Source organism: Globicephala melas, chromosome 20 (genome assembly GCF_963455315.2).
Source record: "Globicephala melas chromosome 20, mGloMel1.2, whole genome shotgun sequence".
Lineage (NCBI taxonomy): Eukaryota > Metazoa > Chordata > Mammalia > Artiodactyla > Delphinidae > Globicephala > Globicephala melas.
The window spans coordinates 32264176-32283568 of NC_083333.1; the positions used below are offsets into that span (position 1 = coordinate 32264176).

At 60.6% G+C, this 19393-nt stretch overlaps 1 protein-coding gene across 2 annotated transcripts in view; it reads left to right on the plus strand.

Annotated features, from left to right (window-relative positions):
- Positions 1-3002: 3002 nt before the first annotated feature.
- Positions 3003-19393, plus strand: part of BAIAP2 (BAR/IMD domain containing adaptor protein 2) — a 70245-nt gene continuing 53854 nt past the window's right edge. For both annotated transcript variants that reach the window (XM_030843190.2, XM_030843191.2), the window contains exons 1-2: positions 3003-3172; positions 18363-18438. In XM_030843190.2, coding sequence (XP_030699050.1) covers positions 3119-3172; positions 18363-18438 — 130 coding nt within the window. In that variant the 5' untranslated portion in view covers positions 3003-3118. The remainder of the gene's footprint in view (positions 3173-18362; positions 18439-19393) is intronic.

Consider the following 19393-nt stretch of genomic DNA (forward strand, 5'->3'; position numbering starts at 1 on the left):
TTCTCAGTGATTCCTGATGAGCTGCTCATTTATAGAAAGCCGCTCCCCGACCCCAAGTAGTGCAGGAAGAACAACACCCTGGTCCGGGTGAGAGCAGTGGGCTTGGGGTGCTGGGGGCTGAGTGTTCTGGCTGGTCCTGGCCCTCTTGCTAGTCCCTGCAGAGCAGGCGGGAAAAGCAAAGGCTCTCCATCATGACAATGGCTTCTTACGGGTCTAGGAGAGGGATGGGCCTGACCCCAAGTCTAAACAACCCCCGCGGCACTGACCACCAACCTCCAGGCAAGTCACTAGATCCCACAGCACCCGACGAACTCTCAGAGTCCAGGGGAAGGGAAGGAGGTGGGGTTGGTAAAGGTACCGAGACAAGCAGGCCCTCCTGACTCCCAGGAGTGGCACTGGGGCTGCCTTGGCACCCAGCCCACCCCCTGGCCCTGGGCACTGCTCAGGCTCTAGGTCCTCACCTGTGGTACTCAGCCCTGCCCAGACACTGCTGCCATCTGAAAGGCCTCCCACCTAAGAAAGGCCTGAGAGGACACTGGTGGTCTCCTGGCCCGAGGCTCTGACCTCCTTGCAGCTGAAGGGGTGAGCACCCAGCGCTGGGCACCTCGGCAGGCTGGTGGCTGGGGGAAGCCGCCCGGTAGGGGGCGGACTTTCTCGCTGCGGTTCTCCAGGCCCAGGTGCGACCCCCTCGCCAGTCCTGCTCTGCACCTGCCATCAGCCCCGCGTTTCTCAGTGCTATTGGGCTCAATGCGCTTATTTTCACTCGCCCCAGGTGCTCTGTGAGCACACTTCTTACTGATGGCTTCCCTCCTAACTGTTCACCTCCTGCCCAGCTGTCAGCTGGAGGGTGCAGGCCAGGGGTGAGGCTGCAAAGCAATTAGCCCAAATCAGGCAGGCCAGGCTGAGTGGGTCTCCTGCCTCAGCTGCTACCAAATGTGAGCGTCCCGTTGGGCAGGAGGAGGGCAGTCAGGAGCAGGGCCTTCTAGAGGGTGGGGCGGGGCTCAGGGCCATGGCAGATTTTCTGGTGAGGCCCCTCTCCTTTCTCTACTGTCTTGTGGCTGATGGGAGCAGACAGCCCGGGAGAATTCTCCCCAGGCTAATTCCCCTCCCAGAGTGATGAGACCCTGTTTTCTCCGGCCAGCCTCCACCCACCATTCCCCTGGTCCTGGTCATTCCACTCCCTTCAGACGAGCAACAGCTCTTGCCCTGCACCCACCCAGCTCCATGTTGGCCCATGACTCCATGCAGGTCAATGGATGTCAGTCCTAGGGCTGGAAGGATGTAAGCATGCGCTGCATCTAGCTGGCCTGGAGGAAAGGGAGCTGGGGGAGGAAGACGGGCCTGACTTCTGTCACCTGAGCCAACAACGCCCTCATTGTCAGAGCCAGTTTGAGCTGGCTTTCTGTTACTTGCAACCAAAAGAATCCCAGAAATTACTTACACCGGAATCTACCTTAAAACACTGCAAGCAATAAAACGGGGGCTGGTAGCAGAAAGGAAATTAAACCAAGAATCTCTGTGAACGAAGGCTGGAGGTTAGGACAGAAGGCAAATGCTTCCTGAATATCCCTTCCATTTTCTTCAAATCCACGTGAAGCAGAGTGTAGTCCATTCAAGTCAATGACCCTGTGGAAGAAACCTGTCTTATGTCCCTGCTGTCTTCTGGACTCCCCCACCTGTCTGGGGTGGGGTGCGGGGGTGGGGAGGGAGTCTGTCTCCTGGGGCACCTGCACTTGAAGGGATGACTGTCCAGGGATGGGATGCTGGCAGAGACTGTCAGGTTTAATTAAAGGGAAACACTTAGATCTGGTGTTTTACGATGTAAAGCAATTAATTCCTCTACGTTAGTCTAATTTACGTAAATACTTCTCCAAGGGAATTGTACGGAACCCTCTGTGCCAACTTGGTCAGCTTATGCAGCAGAACCTCCCAGGAATCGCCTTCAAAAACCAGGCATCTCTGACCCCTTGATCCACCTAGGAAGGTTCCCCCTCCCCCAGGTTTTCCCACCCCACCAGGGTCCTCCCTGCCCCCCCTCCCCTTGAGTCCTCCCTCCCCAAGGAAACTGCCCCCAAAGAGGATCTTCTGCCACTACGAGGGTCCTCTGTTTCCCTAAGCGTTCGCCCTCAATCCTTCCCACAGGATCGTCTCCCCACACCCCCTCCAGAATCTGCCCCCCAAATCCCCACTCCCCAGAGTCCTCTTCTGCAACCCAGGGCCCTCCCCTCTCCAGAATCCCAGCCTCAGGCCCCCCTCAAGATGCACCCCTCACAGGGTCCACCCTTCTCCAGCGTTCTCCCCAGGGTCCTCCCTCCTCCGAGACTTCCTTCAGGGTCCTCCCTCCCCAGAAGGGCTGGCCCGGGGATCGCAGCCACCCAGTGAACTTACCTACTAAAATTCCGGGTCGCGGCCGGACCTCCAGGGCACAGCGGCGGCCTCTCACCATCCTGCACCAAGCCCGTGCGGCAGGCATCCGAGCGCCCAGGGACCCTCCCCTACCCAGCGAGGGCACCCGACCCCGACCGCGTTCGGGGGAGCGGCGCCCAGGACACGGCCACCCCGACTCGCCACTTTGCTGAGTGCCTCCCCCACGCGCGTTCGCGGCCGGCGTGCCCCCCCCCGCTTCTGCTCCCTTCTTCCTGCGCCACCCCGCCCCCGCCTCCCCGCCCCCAGCCCGGCTGTCGCCCGGGCCCCCAAGGCTGTTCCCAGGGCCCCAGCCTGAGCCGCGCCTCCGCCTCCTCCCCCGCGATCGACGGCGCCAAGGGCCAATCGCTGCCTGAATCCGGCCCACAAGCCCCGCCCCTTACCCGCCCCCTTCCCCGGGCTCCGGAACCCGCCAATGGGAAAGGCGTTGCGGGGTCGGGGCCTGTCGGTTGCCTAGCAGCAGCGACTGGGCGGGGGCGCCAGGCCGGGGGCGGAGATCCGGGTGCGGCGGGGGCGAGCACGAGGTGGGCGGGGCCTCAGGGGGCGGGGCCTGATCGGCTATAAAGGCGGACGCCGGCTGGACGCCGCGCTTTTGGTTTGGCTCTGCGCGCTTCGCGTTGGTAGTCGTTGCCGCGTCCGCAGTCGCAGCTGCTTGCGCCCCCGCTCCGGTCAGTGGTGTAACCGGACCAGCACCATGTCGCTCTCTCGGTCGGAGGAGATGCATAGGCTCACGGAAAATGTCTACAAGGTGAGCTCTGTGCCACCCGCGCGCTCGCGCCCGCCCGGGCGGTCCCTGGGCTCTCGGGGGTCGTCCCGGCGCGGCCGCGGGGACCCAGCACCGGCCCGGCATAAGTTGGCGCGGGCGCCCTCGTCCAGACAGCCCCCTGCTGCCCCCGCGCTCCCGGGGGCTGGAGCCCTCGGACCCGAGTGAGGTGGGGGCACGGGCGCGGGCTGCGGTGTCCGGGGTCTGCCGGGGTCCGGGGCCGTGGCTCCTCGTCGCTCTGCGCTCTGTGGTGGTCCCGCCGGGCGCGGTTACGCAAGCCTCGGGCACTTTTTTCTCAACAGGCTTTTCCTTTCCACAACTCCTTCCCGGGCGTCTGTGGACGTGGCCGGGTGGGAGGTCGCGCAGGGGCAGCTTCGATGGGTGGACAGATAATCCGTCATCTTATGTAACCGCGGAGGGAGAAGACTAATTGTGTAGGAGGCTGGCGCGCCCGCCTCTGCTTCTGATGTGTGAGGAGTCGGCTCGCAGCCCCCGGTGCGGAACGCGGGTGTGCCCGCCGGACCCTCGTCGCCCCCGCCCCGGCATGTTTTGCGCCTGTGTGCACGTGGGCAGACACCCGAGTTTCAGTTTCTTAGCATCCATTTTTTCGGTTTGGACCCCCGCCCCCACCAGCACAGACCCAGGCTCCGGTGGCTCAGGGCTGTTCCCGGCAGTATTTCCTCACGGGAGATTCGTTCCTTGGGCGGTCCACGCAGTCCTCTTACAAAACCGTGCTCTGTTTCAAAACTGTGCCTCGGGGTTAAGCGGTGGTCGGGGGCGGGGAGGGGTGGGGTGTTCGGAGTTGGTATTTACGCGGCGGCGGCGGCGGCTGGTTCATGGCGGCGGAGTGGGTTTGCAGCGCGCTGGCAGAGCAACAGTTTCTAATTGTGTTAAACAACTACGCTGTGCCTCTTTAGCCAGCGGCCTGCCAAGCCCTCTTTGCGCGCGGCGGGGGAGGGCGGGGAGAGGCCTCTGGGGGGCCGTTAGCTTTCAGCTGGAGTCCGGCGCGGCTGGAGTCGATCATGGCTGCTAATAAAGGTTTTTAAAGTTGTAGCTAGGTCACCTGGAAGAATCCTGAAGCTGGGTCAGGGTAGACTAAGTCAGTTCTGAAGCCATGTTAGAGGTGCTGGTAAACAGGAGACTGACGAAGAAGCAGCACGTAAAAGGAACAGCTCTTGGGGGTTTTATATTTGTCTCACGTAGAGTCGGTGGCATAGGTTTTTGGTTGTGTTGCTCTGTAAATGCTCTCAGGGGAGGGAGGTTTATTAAATTATTAGTCATTAGTTCTATTTCGACTTGCTCATTATTGCAGGGGTAGAAGAGAAATGCTGGCTTGGAGGTTTTTTTCCCGTTTTCCCTGCTTCTGCACTGAAACCACCAAACAGGAACTTTAATGGCGAGAACTAGGAGGGAGTGTGTGGCGTGGCTTTGCTCTGGAGAATCCCATGATCAGCCTTAATAAAACACTTAAAACCGAGCAGTCAGGCGTGTTGTTCCAGCTGAGCAGCTTCTGGATGGAGCTATGATTTGTCTGTAGGTCTGAAGTGAAATCTGTCGGCAGGATGGTGGCAGAAAACGGTTAGGATCCCAGCTTTGGGGGGTTGGGGCACACGTTCAACAGGCTAGTTTGCGGTCTGTGCTCGGCGGGTCAGCTGATGACTGAGCTCCCACGGGAAGGTGTGGCTGAGACCAAGGACTTTCACGTTGGACACATCGGAAAGTGGGTGTCCACAGGCTGGGCACTTCACACACTCCTGGCTGGTGACGGCTGCAGAGCCCGTGGGCAGGTCGGTTTGTGGGCGGTGCTCCCCTGCCACTCTGCGACCTGACTGGTGGGTTTTTGGTCCGGTGCTCTTACAGTTTGTGGTTTGTCACTGGGAGCTCGGGTTCTGCAGCAGAGCCAGGACAGGTTGGGCAGCTTCAGCACACTGGCTGGGCAGAGACCAGGCCACCTGAGGCGCAGTCAGGATACAGCCAAAGCCACTGTGTGTGGACCCAGGCCGGTCCGGCTGGTCCTCTGCTCTGTCCAGGGACGCTACTGCCTCTGTGCCTGGGTTGGCAACTTGTGGGAGAGTGGCTGAGATGTGGCCCTGCTTAGTGTCACCCCAAGCTGCAGCTCAGCTGTTTGTTTTGGCCCCTGTGTCTTATCAGCTGCAGTTCTAAGTGGTGTTTGTCTTGTCAGAGAAGGGAACGGTGGGGACGCTTGTCCTTGGCCTTGCTGATTAAAAATGCAAGACTAAAATGTACAGTTTTGATTCTCTTCCCTGGAAGAAGCCCTAGCGCCGGATTTAATCTCTCTCCCTGTGGCCCGGTTCCCGTGGGAGCTGTGTCCTCGGGGAATTTCATGGAAGATGAAGGGGCGAGAAATGGAATGGTTTCCAGACATCTGCTGAGAGCTCACCCTCAGACCGCGGGTGCAGGGACAGGGACTGAAGCCCTCTGGGGGCTCCCTGGGCTGGGCCCCTCAGGGGATGGGGGTGCAGGCAGCAGAGCCTGGAGCCCAGGACTTGGCTCTCAGGCAGCCCTGGGTAATTGCCTGGGGTGAGGAACAGAGTTGCAGGGTGGGGGTGGGGAGTCTGCTGCTCAGGATTAAGCCCAAATTGCAGCTCTCTTGGGAGAGGCCGCCAAGCATCCCCTTGTGCTGGAGAGAGAGGGCCTTCTTTAACAGCTGACCGTAGACCCCGGCTTCAGGAGAGTGACTGTCAGGTTCGTGTATTTCTCTCGGTCCTGTATCTCAAGAGAAGCCCTGGCTCCAGGCACCCTGATGACCTGGGAGGGGGGCGGCTCTGGCACCTTTTGTAGGAACAGCACCACGGGTCTCCGTCCTGTCCTGAGGATGTGGGAAGGTGGGGGACAGCCTGAGGAGAAGGATGTCTCTGGGAAAGCTTCAGGCATGGCTCTTCAGGGTGTCGTGGGCCTTGGGCCTTGGTCACCAGAGGCCGTCCAGTGGTCCTCACTCTGCAGCTGTGTGGGGAAGCTGGCCTGGCCTTGCGTACCCGCCCTGCGAAGGCTGCTGTGGCCAGCAGGTTCCTGCAGCCGGAGTCGGTCAGGTTTGCCACCATTGGTGCAAGGTGGTGGGCGTCAGCACTGGCAGGAGAGACCCCACCTGGTAGGTGAGAGCCCACTACTGGCCACGTCTTGCCCGCCACCCTCCTCCAGGTGGGAGCAGAGGGAAGCACGAGGGCCCAGGTCCTCTACTGCTGACCCTAGACCCCCTTCCACTGCTCAGCAGTCACAGCAAACTGTTGGCCGCCATCAGAAGCCTGGCACCTAGAGTGGACAGAGCTCCGCCGGCTCCCTGTTGGGGATGGTGAAGTGCTGCTCTGACAGGCGCTTCCTTGGCAACAGAAACGCCTGCTGGGGAGCAGCCCTGAGGGCTGTGTGTGTGCATGTGAGTGTGTGCTTGTGTGACCAGGAACATGTGTGCACATGTGTGTATGTGCAGACGTGTGTGAGCTCGAGCACATGCATGCAGGTGCCTGCTGGTATATTCACAAGTCTGTCCAAGTGAGCACGTGTGTGCCTGAGTGCACGCATGTGCGTGCATGTGGTGCTTTGTTTTGCTTTAAAGGTGACTCGAGTGCCGCATTGGGGTAGAATCTTCTCATAAAAAGAGGAGCCTGATGTCCCTGAGTGGACTCAGAGCTGCCCTTCCATGGAGCACGCTATGTGGTACCCACTCTCCACCGCCAGCGCAGCAGCAGTACTGCGCCTTCCATCCCTTCTGGAGTAGCCAGGGCAGTTTCTTTGTCGCACTGATCTCTGGGCAACTGGCTTCAGCAGCTGCTTGTGCCCAGGTCACGTCCCTGAGGTTGCTGCTGGACCTTGCCGAAGTTTGCTGATGGTCATGAGGTGGCTTGGTGCCTGGGGTGTGGTGGCTCTGCAGAGTTCCTCACTGGGCCAGGAGTGTTTTGCCTGCGCTGCCATCCCTATTGGTCTCTCCTGGAGAACGTGTCTTTTGTTGGGGAGGCTGCTCGGGACAGACCATGTGCACTTGAGGCTCTGGGTACTGGTCCAGGGCTCTCGGGGCATCAGTGGGGAGGGCCATGGGAGGTGCTGTGGAAGCTGCGTGCTTGTTGCCACCTTGTTTTAGGCCAGAGCTCCTTTAGGCCTGAGAGCCAGCAGGTCCGTCCACCTCCCTCCCTCCCTCCCCTCCCTCTTCGGCACAGGTGGTGCTGGCTGGGCTGCCCAGGTTTTGGGGCCTTTCAGGGGAGGACAGGCCATTGAACAGAGGGCCCCGTCCCCTCCGGGCAGGAAGGCAGGCTGGCAGGGAGTCCGAGGCCCTCCTGGCACTCCCCCCCCAGTTTGCAGGTCTGGGTCCTGCTCAGGGGAGCCCTGCACAGGACTGAATGTGTGGCGGGCAGGGCTGGCCTTCACTCGGCGGTCCCCACTCAGGCTTGCATGGCCCCCGGGACGGGCGCTGCCTGGGCTGCCCTCCAAGGGCAGGCACACCTGAGCAGTGATCTGGTGGGGGGCTCCCTGGGGCACTGGCTGGCTCCCGTCCTCCTTCCTCAACCCTCAAGTGCACCGGGCCAGGGCCCACCCCATGAGGCCTTCCTGGCCACTGTGCCCGGGCAGTTTCCCATGAGGCCTCAGAGTGGAGAGGCTGTCCTCATTACGGTGCAGGCCTGTGCCCGCTGAACACGCTGCGCCGGCGTGCCCGGTGGGGCTGTCAGCACTCTGCTACTGTCTGCTGCCTGCGGCCGTGGCAATTACAGGTGGGTGTGGACTGTGCCTGCCCTGTACTTCCCCCACCCCCCAGCTCTGATTCATTTGGGCCCTGATTGTGCTGCACAGCTGTGAGATGACTCAAGGGGCCCCAACCAGAGGGTGCAGGGCGCACGAGGGTATGCACCCATTTCCCCCACCAGGTGGGTTCCCAAGGGCTCCAGCCAGCGGGCCTGGGAGGAGGTTGGCACCCAGGCTTCTCTTATTGGAGAAGATCCTTTTGTGCCTACCTGACGTGCTCCCGAGCAACAAGGTGTGGTGACTCAGGACCCACATGGCCCCTGACTGTGGGGACCCTGGCCTGGAAGGGTGGCCAGCACATGTGTGTCAGTGCTTGGGAATGGATGGACCTCGTTTCTGATTCTGGGGCTCTCGCTTTGCTCACTGTGACCATCTCTGTCGTGAGTCTGCTCTCTTAGCTGTTTGCTCCACAAGCAGTGGCCCAGGACCCCCGCAAGTTTTGAAGGTGGTGCCAGGCTCCTGTCCCCACGCAGAGTTCCTTTTTCTCAGGGCCTGAAGGCAAGCCAGGGTGTTAGCCAGAAGCACCTGGTCCTGCCATGTCCTGGGGGCCCAAGGGGTCAGTTGGTGTGAAGGCAGGGCCTGATGGGAGTCCTGTCTCTAAGAGGTGACCTTGGAAACCTCAAGAGCAGGCAGGGGATCTGCACCTGCGAGTGAGCATGCAGTGGGTGTCAGCAGGACCCCTTTCTGTCTGTCAAGGGGCAGTGGGGTGGCAGGTTGGCCCCTCCAGCTGCCTTTGGCCCCTCCTCCCAACTTTCACCGCAGGAGCCATCCTCTGCCTTGGAGGTCTTGTCTGGTGCTCTGCTCCTGCAGCGAGCACAATGACCAGGATGGCCCCAGGTCCCTGCAGGCTCCCCTTGCAGCTCCAGTGCCTGTCTGGGGCCTGGTGGAGCCAGTCCTGACGCCCTGGGCTGTGAGTTGAGCATCCCGAGGGCCTCCTGCAGACCCTCGGGGCATGTGCGTGAGAGAGGGACCCGCGCCCTTGGGTCACAAGTACCCTGTGCCGCAAGGGGCTGGGAGAGGTTGTACACCGCAAGGAGGAATCAGGGCCAACAGCGGGAACAGCGTGCTTTTTTTCTTGCTTGGGATATTTATTTTCTAGTTATGAAAACAGTTCTTTTAGAATTATTTGGACAGGTTTTTTTAAAAGTCATATGTCAAAGGCACATGACATAGGGCTTCCCTGGTGGCGCAGTGGTTAAGAATCCGCCTGCCAATGCAGGGGACACGGGTTCAAGCCCTGGTCCGGGAAGGTCCCACATGCCGTGGAGCAGCTAAGCCCATGCGCCACAACTACTGAGCTCGTGCTCTAGAGCCTGTGAACCACAACTGCTGAAGCCCGCACACCTAGAGCCCATGCTCCTCAACAAGAGAAGGCACTGCGATGAAGAGAAAAAGAAAAAGTGAAAGCCCGCGCCCAGCAACGAAGACCCAATGCAGCCAAAAATAAAATAAATAAAATAAATTAATAAATTAAAAAATACATGAGATTAATTGGTAGGGTTTTCCTAAAACCTCTTCAGATTCAGAGTCTGACTCTTCGGAGCTTTGTTTCAGCTCACAGTCATCAGGGTCAGGGTGTCGCCTGGGCCTCACCTCTGGCCGTCCAGGTGTTGGAGAAATGGGGGCTTTCCTGAGCACGGCTGTGGGCTTTTCTTCCAAGCCCTCAAACCCTTGTTCTGCCACTTTCGTTTGCTGGCATTTTGTTTCTTGACCAAAGAAGGTTTCCCCACGACAGCCAGGATCTCTGTTCCTTCTTACTCGCTAAGTGGTCTGTAGATGTAATGTCCCCGCTTGCCCCTGCCCAGCGGTGCCAGGAACAGTCACCAAGCAGCCCTGTGCCGGGTGACGACACACGTGTAACAGGTTGTGAAACGTGCTGGGATTTCACAGGTGTCTGTGCTGTGAAAGAAATCGACATCCTGATGTTGGAATGGGGGTGGGAGCTTTGTGGAGGAGAGGCTGTGCCCCCTACCTCTGGGAGCTAGAATTCCATCCAGCAGGGCGTTTGCATCTCTGGGAGCCAAGCATGGGCAGAGCTGACCTGCTGAGCCAGAGTGGCCTTGCTGCTTCCAGCGGGGCTATTAAAAGAAGGGGGTGTGGTAGAGCCTGCATTGGTGCTGATGTGCCCCAGGTGGAGGGGACCGGGGGTCCCTCCACACCCACTGCCCCTCTGAACCCACTGTGGGGCAAGTCAAGCCCCTCTGCCCTAGCCAGCACCTTGGCAGAAGCAGTTGTCCACACCTCTATTTATTCCCTCCTGCCCCTCCCACGGAAGGCACATCCTTTGCAATCCAGGGACTAGTGGTTCTCAGGCTGTGGCCAGTCCTGCCCTTGGGGATCCAGGGCCTTGCTGGCCACAGGCAGGGAGGCAGCCAGGGGCTACAGTCAAGCCCCGGCAGGAGACCTGATTTCAGGCTTCTTGCACAGGCCCCCCTGGGCAGGGGACCATGAAGTTGGGTGAAGGGGCTGGACCGTCTCACGCTCTCATTCTGGCTCTGTGCTGTGGGAGGTGCCGTGGCCGCCTGGGCTTTGCAGTTGGCTGGTAATCCTGAATCATCGTGAAGAACCTTCAGTGGGTTGCTCGGTCCAGGCACCATGCTGGGAGTGGTGTGTGCGCCTCATTTATCTCTAAACCTGCTTCACGAGGGGCCCTAGGTGTCCCAGCGGGTGGGGGAGGCTCAGAGCCATGAAGCAGCACATCGCAGCCCGTCCCGGGTGCCCGGCTGAGCCAGAGCCTGCTTGAGCTGGGCCCTATGGCTTCAATCCTGCTTCTCTGTTTTTCCATTGGGAGCCCTGAGGGCTTCGGGCGAGGGTTTTTAGCTTCTGTGCCACCACTTTCTCATTCGTGATTAGCTGGAACCAGAGAACCCTTCCTGGCCGCAGGGAGCATCAGGAAAGTGGTGGCTATGGTTGGTAGCTTTCAGGATGGAAAGTTCTTGGAGGAGCTGGAAGTCCGTGGAGAGGGCAGGGAGGCCCAGCCAAGGCCTCTGTTGCTGCCGTCTGATTTCCTGGGTGCTGAGTGGCCTGTGTACCCACCGGCATGACAGCCTCCCCAGCTGGCTCATCCCACCCGGCGGAGGGCGGCAGGAGGAGAAGCAGCTCCAGGGTGTTCCGGGGCTGTGTCCCTGCTTGCTCATCGAGGTTCCTCGTCCAGCGGGGAGCCCAGCCCTGTGAAACTCGGGTCAGAGCCTTGTCGGGGACAAGGACAGGTCAGCGGCCCTAGAATGTTCTAACCAGTTGAGCAGTAACCAGATGATAAGAGAAGTGATGGTTGGGCCTTCATAGGGCAAGTGGGGATCGGCCCAGCGACTGGGTCTGCTCGGGCAGCCAAACAGAGCGCCACGGGTGCTTGAACAGCAGAGAGGTGTGTCTCATCTGAGGCCTGGAGGCCAGGGTCCAGGTGTGGGCAGGGTGGTTCCTCCTGTGGTCTCTCTCCTGGGCATGTGCAGGCCACCTTCTGCCTGTGTCCTCACATGGTCTTCCCTCTAAGTGTTGTGTCCTGATCTTTTCTTAGAAGGACACCAGTCCTGTGGGAGTGGGGCCCACCCAGATGACCTCGTTTTACCTTGATTGTCTCTGTAAAGACTCCCTGCAAAAACAGTCACCAATGAGGTGCTGGGGTTAGGCCTAACACATGAATTCTTAGGGGACGAATTCAGTCCCTGACACCCAGCAGCCGTAAGGTCCCCACCTCAAGGTGCAGTGGGCTGGTATGTGGGGGGCCACGTGCCCTGGGGCAGGGCTGAGAAGTCAGGCAGGTGTGGCAGGGCCTGGATGCTGGAAGGCGTCTGGGGCCTTGCAGCGTCCTGCTCCTCTGAAGTCGGGACTGGCCGGATATGCCTCTGGATAGGAAGGAAGTGGCCGGGCTGGTGGGGCCCGCGTGTGGACCCTGCTGCGCGGCTCCTGGTCTGAGGGGGAGGCTCTCCCAGTGGCACAGACCCCACCCAGCGCTCACTGGCCCCCTCCCCAACCTGAGCCCACTTGTGGCTTCCTGCCCCCAAGACCTATTCCAGGAGGGGTCAGTCGGGTTGGGGGCACCTGAGGATCCAGGTCCTGAGGGAGAGCGGGGTGGGAGGTGGGTGTCCACAGCCCCAGGAATCGGTGATGGTGCTCGGTCCCTGAACGTGGGCCTCTGGGGCTGTGGGAGCTTGGCTGCCCCTTCCTCACCTTGCATCACCTATGCCCATCCCCTGCAGGGGCCCAGAAAGTTCCCGCCCTCAGATCAGGACCGGGAGAGTTGGCCAGAATTTTGTTTTTCCTGGTGTCGCCCAGCCCGTGGCTCAGGGCCTCCTGGGCCCCCTGCCTCAGGGCCGTAGGGGTGACAGGAAGGGGTACCCGCCCCTTGGTCCCTCCTCATGGGAGGCTGCCATGCTCCCTGGTGTCACTCTGGGCTCCATGCCAAAGACATAAGTTGTCACTTTATTCTAATGTTGGCAGCTTCCCCAGAAGCTGGCGGAGGCCGAGAACCAACGTTTCGCTGCAGGGCCGCTTGTCAGCCTCTCACGCCCCGGGGCGACCCTTTGGCCGGGCTGCCAGGCCAGCTGGAGCGCCCCCCGCAGCATGAGGGCCAGCTCGGCTGCCCCCCAGGCCTCTCCTCTGGCTCCCAAAAGAGCCAGCTGTGCTCCCACCGCCTACCCCTCGCTCGGCGGCAGGGGACTGTCCTGGGCAGCATGGGTGCCTTGATTCCTGATGCTGGGTCCTGCTGCAAATGCTCTTTTGTGCGCCCTTCTTGAGAGGCTGTGGTGGTGAGCTTGGCCTCTCTGTGCACTGGTGGGGCCCTGGCCCTTGTCCCCGCTGGAGGTGGTTGGGCTGAGAACATGCATGCCTGGGGGCGGGGGAGGGGTGCTCTTGTGGTCTGTGGGGGGCTCATGGCCCATGGGGGGCGTCTCATGGAGGACGTGGGGAGGGGGGCCTAGTGCTGTTAAAGTGAAATCAGCCGGAGTTGATCCCTGCTTGGTTTGTTCTTGTTCGTTCGGGGGACTTTTCTGCAGCCACCACCAGCTTTGACTGTCCTGTCCGCACCTCACAGGCCATTTCATTCTGGAAGCTGCTGCGTCCACTCACTTTGTCAAGTGCAGACCCATTGTTATCTTCTCTCTGGCTGTAACCAAGAAAGATCCAGCGCAAGTTCTGCCTCCTCCAGGAAGCCCTCCCAGCACTCACTGAACTCCAGTTGGTTTTCTTCCCTTAAGAATGGTCCCCAGGACAGATGTCCCAGTTAATATAGGGGAGCAGAGGCAGGAGTCATGCAGAGCTGCAGTGTGAGCTGGGCCCTCTGTCCAGAGCCTCAGGTAGTTGGTGCTCCTGTGGAGGGCAGTTACAGCAGGCAAGGACAGCCTCCCTTGAAGGACGGCTGCCACCTTCCCCTGGCAGTGCCTGGACAGTGGCCCCGCGTTGGATGTGGGTTGTTGGCTGCAAAGCTGGCGCCTGCTCTTCCTGCCACAGAGGTGGGATGAGAGGACAGGTGGTCAGGGGTAGTCAGGCACCAGGCCCCCCCCTCAGATGACCAGGTATCCTGGCATCAGCCCTTGCCCTTGCTCTGACGTTGCTGGAACGTGGCTTGTGAGGGAGCCCAGGGCAGGCGGAGTTGCTGTGTGGCACCTGGTCCTGTCCTGCCTGCCTCGGTGACCTGTCCAGAGAGCACTGAGGCCCGTGTGGAGAAAGGGACAAGCTGGGCTGTGCAGCCAGCCTGTAGTCGAAGCCGGGACTGGCTCCACCAGGACCCAGAAGGCTGGCTCTTAGCCTCCCCGAGCCTCTCTCCATCCGTCTGTAAAATGGACAGTGGTGCCCCCCACCAGTCCAGTGAAGATTCGGGGTGATGGGGTGTAAGGCCGCCCCTCCCCAGATGGCAGATAGAGCCCAGCGAGGTCTCATCCCCTGAGTTTGTTATAACAGGCGTCGACTGTGTAGGGAGGATGTAGCCTGGCTTGGCCACGACACGCGTGCACACCCATACATGCACACATACGCACGTGTGCACTGGACGCAGGCAGACACCCCACCCTGCCTTCCTTGACTGCAGGAGGGGAAGCAGGAGGCACGTCACTTCCCTGTGTCAGCAGAGAAACTTTGCTCTTTGTTTGTGGCAGCCCTGCCAGGAAAGTGCTGGAGGGGGGCTGTCGCCAGGAACCAGAGCCGTGAGGGATAAATAGAATTCCCGCGCTGGCGAGTGGCAGACCCTGGGCGCGGGCGTGGGAGCAACTGGAGCACAGTCCCTGGACAGAGCCCCCTCTCTCCTTGCGACCCCAAATTGGGGATAGGGGCGTCCTGCTGCCCCTTGTCCTCACTGGCCAGGCAGACCCGTGATCCAGGTCACTCAAAATGGGCATCACTGTGCAGACGCTGGGCTGCCCAGGAGCCGGCCAGGCAGGAAGGCCTCTGCGCTCACGGCTGCTGGGGTGCTGACACCACCGCCCCTGCAGCCAGGCCCGGCCCCTCCCATCGGCTCCCTGGACATGCAGGGCTGGAGGCCCGGGGTGGGGGTGGGCGGGCCAGCCCTACCGTGGAGATTTGGTTTAAGGCCTGGATTCCTGGGACTGCAGGGGTGGCAGGGACATCCAGTGTGGGGACATCTCGGCAAGAGGGCCACCATGAACCGCGCCTGAGCTTGCCAGGGTCTCTGGCAGAGATCCCTCCTCTCCCTGACCTTTCTGGGGCGCTTGTGTGGTGGGGTGGCAGGGAGCCCTTGTGGCAGCCCAGCTTCCTGAGGGCACCTCGTAGGTACTGAGCCAACCAAGGAGTGATAGAAGGTGCTGAGCGCAGTGCTTGGCCCACGCCCCCTGCAAGGGGGTCGCACACACAGTCGCCACGTGCCACGGCATGGCGTTTGAAGGGATTTGGTTTCATCTGCGTAGCACAGGTGTCAAGTTTGGAGAAGGCGCTGGTCACTGCCCACGTTGTCGGGTCTCTGTCCCGGCTGCGGAAAAGCGGTCTCAGGATGCAGAGCCTCTCCCAGGCCCTTGAGTTTCACGACAGGCGTTTCACGACAGAGGTGTGTGCGGGGAGGCCGCCCTCCTGGCCTGGCCTTCGTTTGCACACACCCTTTGGCGTCGATAAGGAAACGCATTCCCTTCCCTTTGGGAAGTAAACAGGTCTCCCTCTTCCCGCCCTCCGTGGGAGGACGTCTTGGGGTTTGCATCTCAGTTCCCTCCATTGCTCCAGTAAAGAGTCCCATGGAAAGACACCGTCGTTCCATCACTTCTGAAAAAGTATCGTGGGGCGGGTAACGTGTAGCAGAGCCCCACGGCCTCCTCGCCATGGCAACCGTGCCTCTGTTGGCTTCCGGCTTCCCCTCCCAGGGCCCCCTGGTGCGTGGAGGGGCTGCGCAGGCCCCTGGTTAGGGGAGCGCTCACTTGCAGTGGGCGTGGCAGGGCCCCACTCCAGGCTTCTGATGGTGGGTTTGGGCCCATCATGGGCCTAGCACGGCCCCCTGGGTCCAAATGCCTCTGCCTGAGCCCTAGGATGGCAGTGGACTCAGGCTCTGAGAGGCCCCCAGTGTCGGGGGCCCCCTCCCACAGAGAAATCCCCTGCAGAGAGGATCCCCCACCAGAGGGGCTAGGCCCTTTTTGGGCCACCAGGGTCCCTCCTGACAAGGTCGTCTTGGACCTGGCTGGTCTCTGGTGGTCGCGGTTCTAGGAGATCGGTGACCTGGAGGTGGATGGGAGCCCGCTCTCTGGCCAGGGCAGCATCTGTGAGGAGCCGGGAGGAAGAATGGCTTTTGGCCAGGGAAGGAGGGCCTCCCTGGGACACCAGCCCCACAGCATTTATGCCTCTGCCACTGCCTCCAGGCAGGCGAGTCAGCGGCACCTGTGTGACCCGGCAGTGCCCTGGCCAGGTGTCCTGGCCGACACCCCAGCACCCCTCCTGCCCTGCCCCTCGCTCCCACATTCCTCGTGCCTGAGCTCAGCAGCTGTGCTAAGGAAGCGAAACCTGGCGGCTGTCCCCGTGTGTCACTGGGCGGCCGTGGGTGGGCTGCCGAGGTGACCCTCTTTGTTGGCCTGGGTGGCTGCTGGCCTATTTCCTGCTGTCACTGAGGATGTTTGGGGCTCTAGGGAGGGAGCTGTGGAGCTTCCTCTCCTGCCCCCGGGATGGGTGGGGGCTGCAGTCCTAGAGCTCTGCAGCCCAGGTCTGCCCTCACATATTCCCACCCCAGGGCCTTTTTCAGCCCTGTGCCCATCGCTGCAGCGAGAAATGCATCTTACACTGAAATGCTGTACACACGCGCGAGCACACGCACAGATGTGCATGTGCATGTCTGGAACACCAGAATCGGGGACAGAAGCCACCCTTACTGGGTCTATACCCTGCTTTCGGTCCATTTCCTTTGAGCAGACACATGCGCTCTCCAGTGCTTTTCTGCCCCGACACAGGTCTGGGTGGCGCTGAGCAGCGAGGCTGAGGGCTCAGCCAGCCTGTGCGTGTACCCTTGGCAGACAGCCCCACACTGAATTCCCCTCCGCGCCCTGCCCGGACGCCAGTCCCTCGTCTGCTGCCTGTTACGTGACATCCCTGCCCTGACTGCTGGGCACTCCTCAGACTGGATGCATCCAGACTTGGGTTCCCCCCTGCAGAGTCGTCCCCAGACCACTGAGCTTCGTACTGCCCCCTGACCCCATCCCACATTGCAGTGGAGCCAGCTCTCTGATCCACCTTCACATCTTAGGTTTCTGTGCGGCTCTGAGGGGTCTCCCGCGTCTGTGCGGTCTCAGCTACAACCTGGGCTTCCTGGAGCAGTCAGGGGTACATTTCCTTTTGAAATGTAGTTGGATCGACCCTCGGCTTCCTGTCAGGGAAAGCAGGTGTCCCTGCCACGGGCTGCGAGGCAGTAGGTTTGGGCCATTAACTGCACACTTCCTGCCTCTTCTTACCTCCCGCCACCCTTTACCCTGCTCCTGGCATCCTGTCCCTGACACCAGCAGGCCCTGGCCTTGGGGCCTTTGCATGCCCCTGCCTGCAGCCCTCCTCTCTCGACGACATGCTTCTCTCCCCTGCTGTCCCCTGAGCCGTGTCCTGCTGTCTCGTTCTCCAGGTACGGGGTCCTGCCCGGTGTGTGAGGTGGGCCTGCCTTCCCTCTCGGGACTTTGTCCCATGGGGTCACTGCTGCGTCCCCCTGTGTGCCTCAGCCCCGGTGCAGCACGTGGCAGGTGCCCTCGCCTTTGTCGTGTCCAGAAAGGAAGGTGCACCTGCTCTCTGGACTCAGGCATGTGTCAGGTGTATCTCCTTCCCAGGTTCCCTGCACGGCGTAGAGCAGGTGGGCACCCAGCCCCGGATGTTAGGAGGTGGTGGCTCAGGCTCGGGGTCTCATCACCCTTGGGCACAGGTCTCTGTTCCTCTTTGTGCTGACACTCCAGGCTGCTCCTCAGGGTGGGCGACAGAAGTAGTGGGTTTTTCTGGAGCCCAGATCCCACAGCCCTTCTCGGAATCCATTGTCGGTCCTGCTGGCTGAGGGCCCGGAACAGGGATAGAAGGGTGTTACCTGGGGCCGGGGCTGCCTTTGGCCTGTTGGCCGGGATGGGGCGGGCACTGCCTCTGTTCATGCAGAAGCACCTGGGGCTCTGCGGTCTGCCCACGGGGCCAGGCAACTTTCCCTCCCTGGTGACGTTTCTCTCTTACCCTGCGGAAAGATCAGACACATATCACGATAATTGACCCGAAGATGTAGGATGTGGCCGAGGTGGGGTTCTCCTTAGAAGCTCCTTGCAGTGTTCTCGCTGGCTGGGGTTGGCACCCAACCATCAGGGTACATTACCCAGTAGCGCTCACGTTTGGCTGTTGTTTGTGTGTGCCTGTTTTTATGCCTTGTAATTAAAACATTTATTTGGCCTTCGCAGTGAAAATCTAATTTCTTCAGTCTAAGGACTAGTGGTGTTGGCACCAAGACTTGAGTCCATCAGGCGAGCGGATCCAGAGCCTGCTGGATTATTCATCGTGTGGTGTTTGCAGTCAGGCTGTGCATTGCTCTAATCAGAGCTGACGTTTCGTAATTGATGTGTTGAATGAAGATCGTGGTGGGAGGGGGCTCCAGGCAGCGATGAACCCTTTGTGTGTGGCCTGCGGAGGGACCTTCCTCGCTGACTCAGCCCTGCCAGACGGGGTAATGGCACCTCAGCGCAGCATATCTGAGCGCCGGATGTATGTCGGGTACTGCCCCACGTGTCATACGCGTGCTCACTTGTTTAATCTGCAAGGCCCCTATGGAGCAGGTTCTGTTCTTTCCCCCATTGTACAGGTGTCAAAACTGAGGCTTGGGAAGGTCATTTGCCCAAGGACATTCAACAGGGGCAGAGCTGGGATTTGGACCCGGGGCCCGGCCATGGCTTCGTGGTCTTGACCCCGCATGTGATGCTTGTGGGATTTTCCCCTCGCCGTTCAGGCCCCCAAGCCGCCGGGTGCCTTGCCTCTGATGCCGTTCCCTGCTCTCTTCCAGACCATCATGGAGCAGTTCAACCCCAGCCTGCGGAACTTCATCGCCATGGGCAAGAACTACGAGAAGGCGCTGGCAGGTGAGGCTGACGTCCCTGGCCCGCGGGTGCGAGTGAGGACATCTCAGTAGGTGGACAGCTCCTGGGGCCTGATTAGGGAGGGACTGCGGTGTTTCCAGAAGCACACCGTGGCAGAGTGAAGGTGTAGGTGCTGCACCACGGAGGGCCAAGATGTTTAGCGCACACTGTGGACATGGGGCCAAAAGTGGCAGGATGGTTCCAACCCTGGAGCTGGGGGGATCGGCCTGCACATTTCAGGCCGATGGTGGTTCCTTTCCTGAAAGCATCACCCAAGGACATCTTACCCCCGGGGGTTTTCTCTCAGAGTGACGTAACTTCATTCTCAGCTGCCCAACGTCAACGGCCTAGGGTGAATCCGTCAAGGCCCGGCCTGGGGTCTCCCACTCACATGCCCCAGCCCTTGGACATGAGGCACAGGCCTCCTTCCAGGCTCCTCCACCCCCACCTGGGCCCCCAACAAAGTTCTGTGGAGGGGGGGCCTGGAGGTGTCCTCCCTTCCCCATTTTCCTGGACTGCCCCATAGGACAGAGCCCCTCAGCTGCCCTCGGCCGCCCCAAGGCCAGGCCTGGGCCCGCTAGGCTTTCCTTTCATCTCTTTGAAGGAGCCCACCCTGCCCGGCAGCAGACGCGCTCCAGCTGCTGGGGTGCGGAGCCCGCACGCACTTCCAGACTGCAGAGCAAATTGCGTGTGCTTAATTGAAAACTACCTAAATAAAATGTGATCAAGTGTCCAGTAATAAGTCCCTAACTGGGTTCTGGAGAAAACGGATTAGAAATAGTAATTATGCTGCTGGCGGGTGCTCCCCATGGTCCTGCTCCAGAGGCGCCCTCGTCCTCCTTCCAGCGTGAAGGGCAGCTGGGGGGGGGCTCTTCTGATGAAGGAGTTTGTGGGCACACCCGGGGTCTTGAAGGGTCTCCGAGTTCCTGGAGGAAGCTCCATCCCAGGCAGCGGGCAG